The sequence below is a fragment of the Pteropus medius genome, unplaced genomic scaffold (genome assembly GCF_902729225.1).
Source record: "Pteropus medius unplaced genomic scaffold, Ma_sr-lr_union100, whole genome shotgun sequence".
Taxonomy (NCBI): domain Eukaryota; kingdom Metazoa; phylum Chordata; class Mammalia; order Chiroptera; family Pteropodidae; genus Pteropus; species Pteropus medius.
In genome coordinates, this window is record NW_024346667.1 from 8,394,510 (window position 1) to 8,411,347 (window position 16,838).

At 33.7% G+C, this 16,838-nt stretch overlaps 1 protein-coding gene across 1 annotated transcript in view; it reads left to right on the forward strand.

Moving 5' to 3' along the window:
- The window catches only part of LOC120613180 (IQ domain-containing protein M-like), a 132,452-nt gene extending 116,033 nt beyond the window's left edge, over positions 1-16,419 (forward strand). Inside the window, exon 6 of the mRNA XM_039875772.1 lies at positions 16,310-16,419. Within this exon, the coding sequence (XP_039731706.1) occupies positions 16,310-16,419 (110 nt within the window). The remainder of the gene's footprint in view (positions 1-16,309) is intronic.
- Positions 16,420-16,838: the final 419 nt, after the last annotated feature.

The window sequence follows — 16,838 nt, forward strand, 5'->3', positions numbered from 1 at the left end:
CTTTCTCCTCTACTGCTCAATAAAGCCTACTTTATTGAAAAGCATGGGAAAACCTGCAGAAAATACTGATATGAGTCATAATCCTAGTGTTCACTTCAAACATTCTCCAAATTTTTATAGTCATTTTTAGATAGGAAAAAGGAAATTCAAAATGTTGAAAACATTAAAGATGGGGGATATTTCTATTTAATCATGCCCTTTTTAATTTTTTTTTCAGCTGATTCCTCTTATTATCTTATTACAAAATCCTCAAATAGGACAGATGGATGGAAAGATACATCATAAAGAAAATACAGTAAAATAATCATTATAGAGTCTAAGTGGCTTTTATTGCATAATTTTTCATATTTTTTAGTATCTTTGAAAATATGCATAATAAATCATTGAAAACAAAATATTTAAATATTTCCATGCTGTCCCTATCAATGAAAATGGAATAGACATTTGATTTTTCCACCAAATGATTATTTATAATAAATTTAAATTAAAATAATCTTGCTACATCAAATACTATTTACTTTCAATTGAATTTAAAGAAACAAACTGGGAAGGAAAATCAATGAATTACAATATATAGGAAAAACAATAAAATAGCAAGAAATAGCAATGAGACTTATATTTATATTTTTATAAAAAATCTGGAAAGAAACCAGAGTATAAATTTCTCAGTTTTTATTTTTCACAGAAGTGTATTAACCTGATTAACTTTCACACTAACTTTTAAAACTATTTGAGACTGGAAATTGCATTTTACTTTACATTTGTATTTTCTATAAAACCCTTCCCAACTGCCATCCAGAAACCAAAATATAGGCGCTAACCCAGAACCTGGTGACATAAACTTTCTTCTTTGTTAAGATAGTTCTCCGGTACGGCTGTGGCAGTTTGAGACTTGGGCATAGTTTTTGGTGTCTCTGTTTCCTCCCTCTCTTCTGCAGGGAAAGAGGATGAGAGCAGAAGTATCAGATGGGCTGTAGGCGCCCATCTATGTAGTAGCACAAATACCAGCTGAACATATTTTTGGTCAGGTACAAAGAAACAAATGGCTGTTGGTTTTCCCACATGTTGTTTACCCTTCTGATATTCTTCCCAACAGCTATCGCATGTAAATATGTGTGATATTTATTTTAGTGTGCATCTGAGTACAAATTCAGCAAGGTGCTCTGAAACCAATATTTATTCTTTGATATGAAGTTATTGAGCTTTTTAACTGAATGGGTTTGGGAATTTCTTAATGACTACTTCTAGGCTAAACTTTGCTAATAAAGACTATCCTAAAAAAAAAAAAAAAAAAAAGATGGGATTCTTAAAACTTACGTTTTTACACAAAATATTTTGTGCAAAATTGTGGCAGAAGCAAGGGACTTGGTATGATCTTGACCTCTACTTTGTATACACATGTCTTGAAGACATTTATATTTTGTGGCAATTGCTGAGTATCAAGTACTGTACCTACACTCCTTTTTGAAACAAAATTTTCAGGGCAAGAGTGAAGCAGTAACATTAGCAGCTGCAAAGTTGTAGTATCAGTCGTGAAAGCTGGCAGTAGTTGGGAGCTAGCTATAAGGACATAATTCCCAGTTTAAATACACCAGAGAAGAAGAAAACAAACAAAGGGAATTTTTTAAAAATTTGGAACATCATCGTTTTAAATGCCTTGAAACAAATCAAAATCTTAACATCCCATTTCCTAAATTTTCTTTTTTCTTTCAAAGCTATATTAACGTTTCCAAATTGAAACCAAAGGCTATATATGAGGCTTAACTGTCAAAATGGTTTTCGTAAATCATTTCAAAGTAGTGAATGGACAGGATTACTAAGGAAAGGAAGATGAGGTGAGGAAGATAGATGGGAATGAATGAAGAGTCAAAGCTATAAGATATAGCAACACTAATCTCTACAAGGCATCAGCTCCAAAAACTTCTAGCAGATCGCAGTACAACACTTCAAACAATGAAGACTTTATCAGCCAAGGCTCAATGCAGGAAATGAAAACCATGCTAGGAATGTTAAGAAAAAATAAATTTCATACAATAAATTAAGTACTTTAAAAATTGTTGGAGAGCGAAGGAGTGCTTTCTGATTTGGGCTTCCAGAACGACTCTCTGAGCAATGCAGACCTGTCCTACCAGGAAAGCTACCACCTGGTGACTGCCAGTAGAGCTATTAATTCAAAAACACACTTTAATAGCTGCTGCAGAAATCAGAATGTGAAGTCAGAAAGATGTTGCTGCTGCTGCTGCTGCCGCTGCAAATACTTTTAGTCACCCAGGAATGTAGATAATAGTCTTTGGAACAGCAGCAGAACAAACTCAACTTTTCCTTGACCTTATCTGCTAGCAGAAAGATTTTTTTTAAAAAGTAGAGGGTAGAAAAAAGATTTCCATATCACTTTTACCTTCTAAATCCCATAAAAGTATAGCTAATAGAAGGTCATTAACATCTAGAGTTTTCAGGGGCATTTCAGAAATATAGTCTATTTCTAGTTGCCCCAGATCTGAAAGGAAGGTTGAAGGGAGGAGTCAATTCACAACATTCAGTGTAAAGTCAACATCCAAGAATAGAAAATGTTTATAAATGCTTACATAACTTTTATATTTAAATTCCTAGAACTAAGATCATAACGTGCATATAAATATTTGGATAAAAAATATTTGTAACTCAATTACACAAATATGTAGGTAATTAATATTCAGACAAAGGGCAAATGTACAGAGTCTGTTGGCTGGCTCAGTTCAAATCCTGACATTGTCATTCATTATGTATGTAATATTGCACAAATTATTTAACTTCTATGAACCACAATTTTCTCGTCTGTAAAGTGAGAATTACAACAGTAACATCTAATAGGGTTGGTATCAATAATAAATGAAAAAAATACATGTAAAGTGCTTATATAGCATCCAATTCATTGCAGTAAGGCACTTCACCTATACTGCTTGGGCTTGAAGTCCAGTTAGGGATTTACTATTTTGTGACTGTGGGAAATTTACTTATAATTTCTATGTCTCAGTTTTCTTATATACATAATTGAGATTATGGTGGTACCTGTCACATAGGCTTGTGATAGGAAATAAATAAAATCATACATATAAAGTGCTTAAGACAGTGTCTGACACAAAAAAAGATCCAGGGTATTTTTAAAAACATCTTACATTTAGTTATTGAATTTACTTTAACAGTATCAGTCAAGTCAACATTTTCTTTCTGAAGATTTAACACAAGTTCTTTGTTTTTGCAGTCTGTCTGAGAAGAAACAGAATAAACCTATCCTGTTTATTATATCTCGTAGACACAGCTTGCTTTATAAATTGTCTCAGACATGAAACTGTCTAGACGGGTACACAATATTCATGTACTATCCAGATAGGATATGATAAATAATATATGTAAAATCTTCACTACCAATACAGTAGATGCCAAATGATAAAAATTCTAGATGTAACATCACTAATTTTGTTTCTCAAAACCAGGGAACTATGACAGTAGAATAAATCAAGAAAAAAAGAGATGCTTTTGAAAGTATGATTAAAAAGAGATTTTATTAAAGTTAGGTTTGTTTATAAGAAAAAAAATTAAAGTCATAACCGGCAAATTTAAGAAACAGTACTCACTTTAGAAGACTGCTCAGTTCAGGGGAAATTACTTTGTAATCAGAAAAACTAACCGGCATTCAGATCCCCATTCTGCCACTTACTGTCTGTGTGACTTTAGACTTATTAACCTTTCTGGGCTATAGCTTTCTTCATTCTGATGTGAAGCTACCCTTACAGAGTTCTTGGGAAAATTACATTTAAAAAGTGTGTGTGTGTGTGTGTGTGTGTGTGTACGTGTGTGTATACGTGCCTATAGGTTTAACCTGCACATCTTCTGGAGTTCTTTTTATTCTAAGATTCGAGGACCATTTTATATTAAATAATTATTTTTATATCAAAAACTTATTATCAAAAAAAGATTCTATGAGTTGATGACCAATGTTACAACTTTAGATTATAAAATCAAATGTAAATATAATGTAAAAATAAACGAAGAAATACGCTAGATTGCAAATAATTGAAATGTATTTATCTAAAAATTTAGGTAATATTCAATCAGTTTTGATTATTAAACTTTAGGCTCTGCAGGCTCTGTAATCACCTCAGCGGTTGAAGCCCAAACTTTGGCATTTAGTACCTTCTTGATCTTTTGCAAGTTATTTAACCTATTAGCTTCAGTTTCCTCATTTGTGAAAAGGGATAATTAAAGTATTTATCACCGCGTTAAATAAGCACCTAGAGCACAATTAGTCTCAATAAATGTGAGCAATTATTGTTTTCATTATCATCATCATTAAGAATCTGCTACACATATTTCAGACTCTGATCAAGGGTTTGACTAATAAAGTATCTGACATACTTAGTCAGGTCAGTGAATTATTCCTTTGTTAAATAAGCCAAATTATTTCCATATTTATAACTTGAGTTGGAGATGTTATCTATATTATTTTGACTAATAAATTTGCATCTAGTTTTTAATCTTTTAATTTGAAAGGTAATACATTTTCATGTCTGAGACTATTTATAAAGCAATCTGTGTCTACAAGATATAATGAACAGGATAGGTTAATGATAAATAAATAATATTTACTGTGTATGTTTTGCTGATGTATTACTCATCACAGCCACTATAGATAGCAATGCCGTCATTATCTTCATTTTACAAATATAAAAACTAAGGCTTAGAGAGATTGTTTCAAGGTCACATAGATGGCAAGTAGCAGAGTGATGATTCAAATCTATGCAGTATGGCCCAGATTTGGCCTTCATAATCACCATGTAATGTTGCCTATCCAACCCAGACTTTAAAGTAATATTGACTTGAGTTTTCACTCACAGTCCACTACTTAATTTGACAAGTTACTCAGCCCCTCCAAGACTGAGTTTCCATATCTATACGACTGTTATAATAGTTATATTGTTAAAATGTTAGTGAAATTTATTCTCCAGAATTCAAAGGGGTGAGAATAAACTGATTCTCACAAACTGATTCTCACCCTATCAATCCTAGTACAAATAAAAATCAGTCCTGGTAGAAGAAAAACGTCTTTCCAGGGAGATGCACAAAGAAGGTAGAGATGTAGGGTGAGGGCAGCATTTTAGAAGTCTATGCATTTAATAGTACGAGAATAGAAGGAGAGAGTGAGGAAGGATCATGACAATGGGGAACTTCGTGAAGTTTAGATGAAAGAGAGAGAGAAAGATTTTTTTAGCAGCTACAATGGGTGGTTAAATTTTGATAATAATCACCAAAAAGATTCATAGGATTGACGTTGGGGAGTGTTGATGAGTAGAGTAACAGAGAGAGAATATTTTTAAAGGGAGCTTAAATAGGTGTGTAAAAATATTGACTTAAAAAATGTCAAAAGATTAATTTAAAGAATTTTTAAGAAGCTACATTTTGTGTGGTTTTTTTTTATGACAGTAAAAATTAAAATTCTTTAGCAATAACTTAGATTATGTTAGAAATGGGATGAATGATTCCCTCTCTTATATTTAGGTTACACTGTGGGATCTATAACCCAGAATTTTAAATTTCATTTGCTATACTCAGCATTAAAATTACTCTGTACTTGAGCCTAGAGTACATTTTACCCGCCCCCCTTTTTTTTTTCCTGGTCAAAGGACGCTGTAAAGGAGAGGGTCATCGACAAAACTGAATCTGTGCTAATTACGAGTGTGTTTGGAATGCCCTGCTGAAGACAACATAAGCCAGAAAGAGACACAAATCTATCAGCATCATATAAATTTACTAAATTGAAGAAATCTTAAAAAATATATTATTAAATTTCCAACTGGACATGAGTTTTAATAAAGTTTGAATGGAAAACTAATTTCTGAATAACTTAAAATTTTGTTCAGAGAATGTTTATGTCAGATGAACTTGGACTTCCAAGAATGTGAGAATGTGTCCACTGCTGTGGAACTTTCAATTAATCAAGTTTCATTGTTGTTGTCGTTGTTGTTTATAATCATTGATTCAGACTAATTACTATCATTTTTTTTTGAAACTCGAGAAATTCATGAGAAATATCAAAGAGAGAAAAAGGACATAGTCATGGTTAGAACATGCCTCCAAGTCTCTAAGGATGGCCATCTTTGGAAACAAAAAATGCAAAATGTGAATCTAGAAGGCTTGGAGCTGGGTTTTTTTTCATGAATTCAGCTCTGAAAAGATGTTTCTTAGGTGGACTTACTGAGAAACAGTTATTTGAATTTATCTGTTCAATTCCTGGACATATTTGAAAAAGAGAAAAATGATAGATTTTTCAGCCTGAAAATTAACTTCTGTAATTTATCTCTCAGCAATAGTGGAACGAATTTTGGAGAATCAGGAAAAATTGGATCATGTTTGAATAAGGGGTTTATGTGGTACAGGTTTATTGACTAACCTTGGTTTCTATCACAAAATCAGAGACCCGTCTGAATTCTTACTAGTGACACTAACATAATCTGAGGGAATGAAGGAACTGATTCCACCAGTCTCCATGATAGAGCATGGAAAGATGAATACTCCTGGAGACAGGAACACTGCAGGTGTGCCTCAGCCCTTTGGGGTTAGGTACCTCTTAAATGAGGTCCTCATTGGTGGAGATGAGTGGATTCTTCTCTCCTGATCACAGGATGCTCAGAGTCAGCCTTGGTCTTACATTAGAGATTAATCTATATTATTTGCTCCCAGTGTGGCCAAGTTATTGTTACTCTTCTATGTTTCTCAGGTGTAGGACAGGTGCCTAGACTGCAGGGCATTTTGATAGTAGGAAATGCCCCCACATTTGCTTAGATGTGACAAAGAGTGACATCTAGTGGTAAAGTATAACTATGAGCATACTTACCCTATGAATGTACTCCATTCTAAGCCTTTCCACAGATGTAGACAGTATATGGAAAGGGATTATATATAATCACCCTGATAAATGTGCTCACTCATAGAGTCATTGCCTAGCTTCAAGGTGTGAGAGAAGGAAATTCGAAGCACTCTTCTAGACTGAGTCTTAAAATATTCCTAAAGTCATGCTCATATGAAAGGGAAGGTCAGGAAGATTGGGCTGTGTGTTGGTAGAGCTTTTGGATACAACAGATAGATTTAACTACCTGATTTATTTAAGAATAATGAACAAAATTAAGAAATTAATCTCAGAAGCTAAGCAGGGTCAGACCTGGTTAGTACTTGGATGGGAGACCTAGGAAGACCAGGTGCTGTTGGCATAAAAAATAAAAAATAAGGGATTGTAAGCTGACAAGGTCCTTACAATCTGTGAGGTCAACCAAGGGTTGCCTTGCCTAAAAAAAAAATTAAGAATTTATATTCCTCATAATTTAACATGAAGTATGTGTGTGGGCAGAAGAGACAGTATGTGTTAAAAAAAAACAATCTGAATGGAGGAGAATAATATTTTTTAATAGTCTTCACATCAGAATTTAGGCACATCAGTGGTAGATATATAATATTTATATAGGAAAAGGTTACAAGAAACAATCTGGTGGTCATTGGAAGAGGGTTGTTTGTTTTCTGGAAGTTGCATTCACACACTTAAAAAACACAATATGCCAAATAAATAAATACATACATATATACATACATACATGCATACATATGTACGTACATACATACATACTAAGGCAGAGGTAATAAACTAATCTCCATCTCAGTGGAAGAGAACAAAAGAGAAAGGAAATAATAATAGCTAAAATTTATTAAGAAATTATGTCGCATTCAAATCTAAGGTAAGTGTTTTTTTGTATATTTTCTCATTAAATCCCTATATTATTCATTTAAAGTACGTACTGTTATTATCATCATTTTACAGATGAAGAAATGCAAGCTCATCTTTCCTAAGATCATAAAGATGCTAAATTAAAAGTGTCAGTATTTGAATTCAGGTCTTTCTGATCTCAAAGTTCATGCACTTAGCTCTGAGCTAAAAATGTCCCAAGAATTATTATCACTTCTGGTGAGATATTGACCATTCTGCTTTGAAAAGTTTGTTCATTAAGTTTCCTTATCTAAATCCTATTAAGATCTATTGAATTTCAATTAAAGGTCAATAGATTATAATACAAATGGTTTGAACCTTGGCTTATTTCCACTGTGAATATATATTGGGACACTTTAATATTCTTGTGATTGTTTTTTCTCAGAGGTAATTCGGCAGTTTGAATCTTCACTGTGATGTTGTCCTAATGTAGAATAAAATAACTAATGAAACACTTTCGTATGTATTTCCTAGATCATTGTAGTAATACCATCCCATTTTCATGAATTAAGAATTCTATTCCTATAGTTTATTATATCAACAATTTTAGGGAGAGAAATTATTTTGATAATATACTCAGATACCAGAAGTAACAATTGAGAAAGTTAAATAACCAGTCTAAATCAATCAATCAATCAATCAATCAATCAATCAGTTAATAATTCTAAAAGGAAATCTAGAGGTCTACACATTCAAGCTAGGAGCAGGAAAGATGTTCAATAAAGGATATAAAAGAAGAAATATGACTGGTTTCATAAAAGTTTTTAAACTTTTATATAAAAAATACCAGAAACAAATCTATTTTAAAAAATTAATTTGGAGCAGAATTGCATATTAGAAGACAGAGGTTTAATACAATAGGCTATTTTAAATTGACAACAGGGGGTAATCCAATAAAAAATAGACAAAGAATGTAGAGAAACCAATCACAAAACAAAAGTCCAACAACTATTGAAAATATGCAAAGAGTTCAAAGTTACTAGTAGATAGGAAACCCAAAGAATTAGCAGCTTTTAGATTGGCCATAAATAAAAACAAAAATATAAAAATAAAACAGTAACTGCTATTGCTGGCTGGAATATGAGAAAAGAAGTATGTCACATGTTGCTGGTAGACAGATGAATTTCATAGCGTTTTAGAAAACACCTTGGCAATATCAATTAAAATTAAAAACATATATTTTTAAGTCTGCCTTCCATTTTAGGAATCTATCACATGAAAATAAAAGCACTACTAAATAAACAAAAAATAAGCATGCTTATTTTACCATTATTTTTATTTGGAAAAACTGAGGAACAAAGTAAACATTAACCAGTAGAGAAATATTATGGCTCAGTCATATTACAGAATACTATGTACCATTTAAAATAATGAATTAGAACTATACTATTTAGCTTAGAGGAATTTCCATGAACAATTTTTGAGCGAAGAAAGCAAAATATGCATAATATGATGTCATTTTTGTAAAACAAAAATAAGCATTATCAAGACTATTTATTTAACAATTGTTTATCTGAATTACTGGTATTTCGAAGTTAAAGGACAAACGTGTGAAAAGGCAAACTATAATGTAATGCAACATAGATCTGTTTTAAAAATGAGTGATATGGTATTAACCAATGGTACCCCCAATAAACTTAACTTAAAAACTAAACAATGATATAAATAGTTCTATGATTTCTACTGAGTTGTTATTAAAGGTTCTGAAATCCATATGTGGATCAGGAATTGCCGTAGCCCAATGAAACATGTCACTGATATAAGACTTAGTTTCTAATAATAATAATAATAATAATAATAATAATAATAATAATAATAGCAGTTATTGGTAAAAAGCAAAATTGAGATAATATAAGTAAAGTACTCAGCACAGTGCCTGGCACAGAATATATGTATATTAAATGGGAGCTATTATTTCATCATCATCATTTTTTTTTAATGCTGAGGTTTTGCATATTTTAAATGAATATCACAAAAGTTACGTGCTTCCTTACTTTGGTCTTATAAGATTTTGCAGGCTCATCTTGTATTATCCCTTCCCTAGCCCTAGAAGCAGCTTTTTTCTCTAAGGAATTTTGGTTCCTTTTACTGGAGAATAGTCTTCAGAAACCAAAATGTGTGCACTGGAGGTGTTCATTCTACCGAGGTATCACTGTTCCAAGCTCTCTCTGTGGATAGATCTGAGAAACATATATATGGATACCAATCCGTTTGCACACATAGTTACAATTATTTCTGTATCTATCTGTGTCTATCCATCTGAATTTTGTCTTCAGCCTTCAGTTTCTAGTCAAAACACCATTTCACTAAATTACTTAGGTCAGCTCCCTTTTCTCCACCCCTTTTAGTGAGTTGATATCACTCTCTACAAAACTTGTATTTCCTGGTTGCACAGTATATAGAGTCAAGTTCTTCACATAGAAAATGTTTCCCTATTAATAATCAGACTGACTTCTCTCATCTCAATATTCTATGAGCTATATTTCTAACTTTTGTGTTTTTATGCTGTTCTTAATGTTTATAGATGCCATCTAATTTTGTTACTTATCCTTATTTAGTCTATGCCAGGCACTCATTATAACAGGCCTGTACTCTCTTTTCCTTTTATCTTGTGAGGTCCATCCTCAGTGTCATCACCTCTCCTTGCTGGACACCTGTGGTATAAATCATGCCACCGAAATCTTGGGAGCCATTCACCGGCATCCAGTTTTACTATCTGCCACAGCCCAGTAGTGAACTACATATTCTCGGTTCTCTCCCGATGCTGACCTTAGGCTTCTTCTAGTCAGCCAATCTTCTCAGAATTCCCACGCCCCCTTGGAAGCTCCATAATCTCAGTAGCTCTTCTCACACCAACTCGGGCTGCAGAGTCATCACTTGAACACTGCCCACAACTAATCCTGTAGCACCATATTGGTCACATGGCTCTTTCTAAGGGGTTTGCAGCCCCCTTCAACAAAACCCTTTACTCCTGGAATTTTTCACAAACTGTATGTCCTTTTTATTATTAAGGTTTCCCTTTTTTCATTTCCCCATGGCAAGATACAAGGGGATAGAGTGCCTGGCTCTTTCTCATGAGCCCACCAGTATTTCCTCTTTCATTCCTCTACCAGTCTGCTAGTCCGATTCTGATTCCCTGTAAATTAGAAAGGGTTCTCATGTCATCACATGACCTTGTGCTAAGTTCTTCAGATTCTGGTTTCTTGGAATGTATAGTATTTCCCCTAAAATGCTATACATTCTGAGAAGAGCCATACTCTTCCAAGCAGAAGCCTTCCTTTAGAAAATATTGTTTTTGCTTTGTGTTTTCAAACCTCCTTCTTGAAATGCAGTTGTCTTTTTTGTTCTTGAATTTTTCTAAATGGCATGTCACAAAATTATTCACCTCATTTTAAGTTGTTATGTTTATTGAGTAATTATATACTTCCTATTTTTCACAGATTTCAAAAAGAGAGAATTGATTAGTTAAAAACTCAAGAATAGAATATTTATTAGCTACTTACAACTTTTTCCTTGTTTCAAAATTAATAATAAGAAGAAATTAAGTGATTTATTTTCAGTCACTCTGAAGGGAGCCATTACTATTGCCTGAATGGCAGAGTCAGAGCTAGGAACAGTAAGGAATGGAAGCAAAACTTTAATATTTCAAAACAATTTCCAACTATATACATATACACATATACATATGTAGATACATATATAGTCACAAAAATATTCACACATAGACTTTTCTGCCTACTCTTATGCAACCTCTGGTCTCTTTGAACACAATCGCCCCTAATTGCAATTGTTTCAGGAATTCTCCTAGGATATCTCACACGTGCTCACAAATACATGACTCTAGACTGCAGTGTAGAATCCCATACCCACTGGCCCCTTCATTCTGTCTGCTGCTACCACTATGAAGCTTAGAAAGCCTGGTAAAGATGTCTTGCTAAAACCGTTGTCACCAGAGCCTGTCCAGGCCATGCTATGCTGACCCCACATGGGCTTAGGCCAACCTGCTGAAGGGAGAAGCCTGTCTCTTGGCCTTTGTGCCAGAATTACCTCAATCTCAGATACTAATGCCCTGTGTTCTCAGCATCTTGAGGACATGGTGTAGGAAAACAGCTTTTCAGCTCTCTAATTTTCCCATTGGGGCCTTCCCCTCATGGAGAGCAGGAAAGAGGGGACTGGAGAGTTAGAGCAAAATCATCTTAGCAAAAGGCGGCTCAGAGTGCATGAAACCATCCATCCCCACCAAATGCCTCTGTCTTCTTCAACCAACACGGAAATACTCAGCTTTCTCTTTTTGTTCTAAAAATTTTTTCCCAAGAATATTTCTTATTGCGCCCCCCCACCACCTCCCCACAGAGCAGTTTCTAGAGGATTTTTTCTGCCAGTCTTCTGGATTTACCCCTGTTTGAAATCCTAAGTTGCAAAAAACTTGAATTCAGACTTGGTCTCCTGCTATATAGTGGCATTAAATGTGATTACTGAAATATGTCCTTAATTGTCATCTAGGACTGTATTTTTGCTTTATACTGACTATGATTATCTTCTGGTGGGCAGGTCTATGATACTGTGTTAGGGAAGTGCTTTCATTTTTTTGAAACTAAATGCTATGAGTAGCATAATAATTGTAGTTTCTGGCTTTTATTGGTTTGTTTCTGGATTAGGACATGGAGATGCAGAAAGGTCTCAGCTAGTGCCCTTTGTATCACCCCATAACACTTACCATGAACCTGAACAAATAGGACTCAATAGATAATCAGTGACCTAAGTGTATATTTTATTTTCTAACACAATCTGTGTTCATTTTCTTTCCAAATTGCTCTACAAAGATTCATTATGAAGCATTCACAGGAAGTAGCCAATAATGTAGAATAATATGAACTTTGGGTAGGTTAAGAAAATTGCATGAAAAATGAAATAGACTTGCAAACATGAAAATCTAGAGATAGTTTAAAAGAAAACAGAAGGCAAAGGCATACTTTGAACCTATGAGAAAAATTTAGTATCTCTTCTCTGAAAATACAACCTATAAATGCAGATTAAGTGTAATATCTGTTTATGAAAATTTCCCAATTTGATATTATTTCTTCAAATTATTGAACTATATAAACAGATATCTAACTTCTGATTATTTAGTCATTACCTATAATACAAATGACTTTCTACCACATATTCTGATCTAGAAACTTGAAAATCTCTAATATTATTATTTTTATATAAATAACATCTTTTGTTGAAAATATAAACAAAAGAACTAAAGCTAAATTATAGTTCCACCCACTACTAATATTATGGTATTTATTACACTAAATATTTCCTATGCATGTAACTTTAAAAATACCTGGGATCATATTGTAGATACTGCTTTGTAACCCACTTTTCCATTTAAAACCACATTGCAACGTGTAGGAGTTTAACTAAATATGTTTCTATGACATATTTTGGGGTTGATTAAAGTTGTTTCCTTCTAGAGAGGTTTTTCATTTGTTCTGGGGGCCCAACGAACTCTAAATTTATTCGAGATATTTTAGACCACACAGGTGACATAAACTGGAATCCCCAACCAAGAGCCAGCTTTGATGCTCTGCTCTGTCTAGCCAGCCTCACGAGAACAGGAAAGTTTCTTGCTGTTTCTTCCTTTAAAGTCTATTCCCTTCCCTTCCTTCCCCTTCCTTTCTTTCTCTCTCCTCTCTCTCCCTTTTTCATCATCCCACCTACTTTGATGGTGAAGTCCATTGAGGCTGCAGTTTAACCTTGTGGTCTCATACTGAACTCTCCATTTTGGGTGGATCCTAAGCTTTATTTTCTGTCCCAGTCCCTTCACAAGGCTAAGTTCAGATATCCAGTGCTCAGCAGAAAACTTCAGACCCCCTCATTCCCCGCAAAGGATTTAGCACTCAAATATCCACTAAGTTTACTGATTTTTAGTTTGTTTTTGGCCTCTGCATTTTCTTCCTTTTCTGCAAGCTTAGCAATGCAGTTAAAGCACACTTAATATTTTATTCAAGATTTGACTTGTTTTAATAAAAAAGATTGGTCTTTGACTCTGTTCTACCTTTTGAACAAAAAGGAAGGTCAAGAATATTTACTTTGAAAGATTAAAAATATATCGTGTATACTTACATTTTTATCCTTCTTAAAATGAGATGATCATTTACTTAATTGAAATATTTATTAAATAACAGATTATGCAGTTCAGGAGTCTGCTGCCAATCTCACTTCTGATCACCAGCTAAGATTCTGGTCACCAATTCCAATGTGTGGGTTTTTTTACCCACACCAACGTGCAATTCTCTCACACTAGCTAGGTCTCTTACAGTTTATCTCAATTCTGACACTATCCACCTGGAGATCATGTCAGAAACCAAAGGTTAAGGGCTCAACCCCATGAGACTCTCCCTAACTTCAGATGCCAATCTCAAGGTCATCAGGTTACCCACATCTTCTATCCAACTTGGCTACAAATCGGAGGTTCCCATGAACCCCTCCTCAGATTTGACTACTTTGCAAGAGCAGCTCACAGAACTCAGGGAAACACTTATTTACATTTACCGGTTTACTAAAGGATATGATAAAGGCTACAGATGAACAGCCAGATGAAGAGATAGGAAGGGCGAGATCTGAGAGGGTCCTGAACTTCTGTCCCTGTGGGGCTGTGGTGTATCACCGTCCTGGTACATGGATGGGTTCATCCACCCAGAAGCTCTCCGTACCTCCTACTATTGAGATTTTAGGGAGCCTTCCTTATGTACGTATGATCAATTATTAACATCATTTTCAGGCCCTCTCCTCTCTCTCGAAAGGTGGGGTTTGGGAGTCTGGGCTGAAAATTCCAAGCTTTTAATAACAGCTTGGTATATCTAATGATCAGACTCCACCCAGGAGATATCCAGGATTCCATCCAGAATTATCTCCTTAGAACAAAAGGTGCTCCTAGTGCTCTTATCATTTAGGAATTTACAAAGGTTTCAGGAGCTGTATCAGGAATACGGTCAAGGACCAAATATTGGAACAAGAAGTGTTCCTACTGCTCTTGTCACTTAGGAAATTACAAGGGTTTTAGGAGCTCTGTGCCAGGAACTGGTGTCACAGATCAACATATATTTTTGCTATTATCTCACACAATCGTTAGTAAAATTTCTTTTTAAAGCCTATATAAATTATAAGTTCATATTGTAAATAATAATAGAGCAACTATATTTGGAATACTTACAAAGTGTCAGACACATATCTTTTTTATTAACTAATAGACTTTTTTGAAGAATCTAAGGTTTGTAGTAATATTGGTGGAAAGTACAGAATGTTCTCATATACCCCTTCACCTGTCACTCCCTCCTCCTGTTCCCTATTTTTAACACCTTGCATTAGTGTAGTATATTTGTTACAATTGATGAGTTAATATTAATATATTATTTTTACACATATATCTTTTGATATATGGTTTTTAGATCCTTTCACCAACTAGACAAGATAGATATAACCCTCATTTTAAAAATAAAGAAACTAAAATTGAATATTAAATTTGGATTCACTCACAAAATCTTGTTCTTCTTACATATTTGTGAGTGAATCCAGATTTAATATTTTACCTACTTTGAGTAATCCTATATTTCAATTCTCTTTTGTCTGATGAAATGTATGATTGATATTACATATTATCAAAAAGGAATTCACGGAAGAAAATAATTTCTTCCTAAGATCTCATCTTTAGAACTAACATGCTTATCTTGTGTAACTACTAGATTAGGACACCAATTGGTGGTTGCCTTTCCCTGTGACCACACGTGCAATGATAATTATTAATTATTTTATAAATACTCTGAATGCATAGTTTCATTTAGTTTTATTACAAGCCTTTGTCTCATGACAATATAAACATAAAAATAGCAACAATGCCCTGCTTCTTTTGTACAACTCAAGTCATTTGTTTCCTTTCAGTAATGTACATTGTTCTTCTCATAATTTTAACTGGTTTTTTTTTTTGGCAGTTGGTTATGATTTTGTTTAATAACAACAATAGGTCCCAAAAGTATACTACCCTGTAAATTAGCACTGTGTATAATGGTAGCCACGGTAAATCTATGGCTTTTATTTCTTATTTGGAAAGTCATTTTATACAAAAGATGGATCAAGTACAAGTAATCTATATAAATGGTGGTTTATGTTGATGTGAATATCAGTATCAAAACTGATTATTTTGTAAAGCAAAAAAAAAAAATTCAGTGCTATTCTTATGGTAAATATGCATCTAATTTATTTCAACCATGTTATATATTGATGAATCCAGGTTCTGCCATCCCCTTTCTCAACTCTTTGCTCCAACATTAACTCTTGCTGAGATTCTTGGCATGATACGTGATGCAATGCAATGCACCTGAAGGAAATGTGCGCAAGTCGAATTTTTTGTGTGGTCTAGCACAACCATAATTGATTTCTTGTAATATTTTATGATGTCAAAAACATGATACATTCTATTATAATAATTGAAAAATTATTAATATAATCATATATTTCATCTTACAGTGACTGGACATCCAATACTCAAAAGAGCTAACATCCGGATTGTTGGGAAGTTAGTGTGCAGATCTATAAGAGAAAGGAAAATGAGACAACATTATTTATCTGAGAAGTAGAATAATGTTTTCAATACAATGTTGTCATCTTAAGAGTTGAACCTATCTACTCAAAGAGATAAGTTAACATTGGCCATGGATTAATTCGGTATCATCAAGAACATGACAAGCATCTTTGCATATCCAAAGAAGGTCTTCAAAAAGTCAGCCTATAATTTCTAAATATCTTTGGATAAACCATTCATTGGATAGTCTTCCATTTGTTTTGTTCCATTACCAATAAATGCCATAAAGAAACTTTAAGATTCTTATTTTTCAAACTCACTTGAATTTGTTGGAAATGGTTTCTCAAAATGTGCTTTAAACTATGCAATTTTATTAGTGTATTCCTAGTATTATTTTTTCCTCTTCTTATTGCTCACTTTGAAGTAGAAAACAGAGTCAGTATACAGTTTTAGTTCAGAAAGGGTTGAAGCATG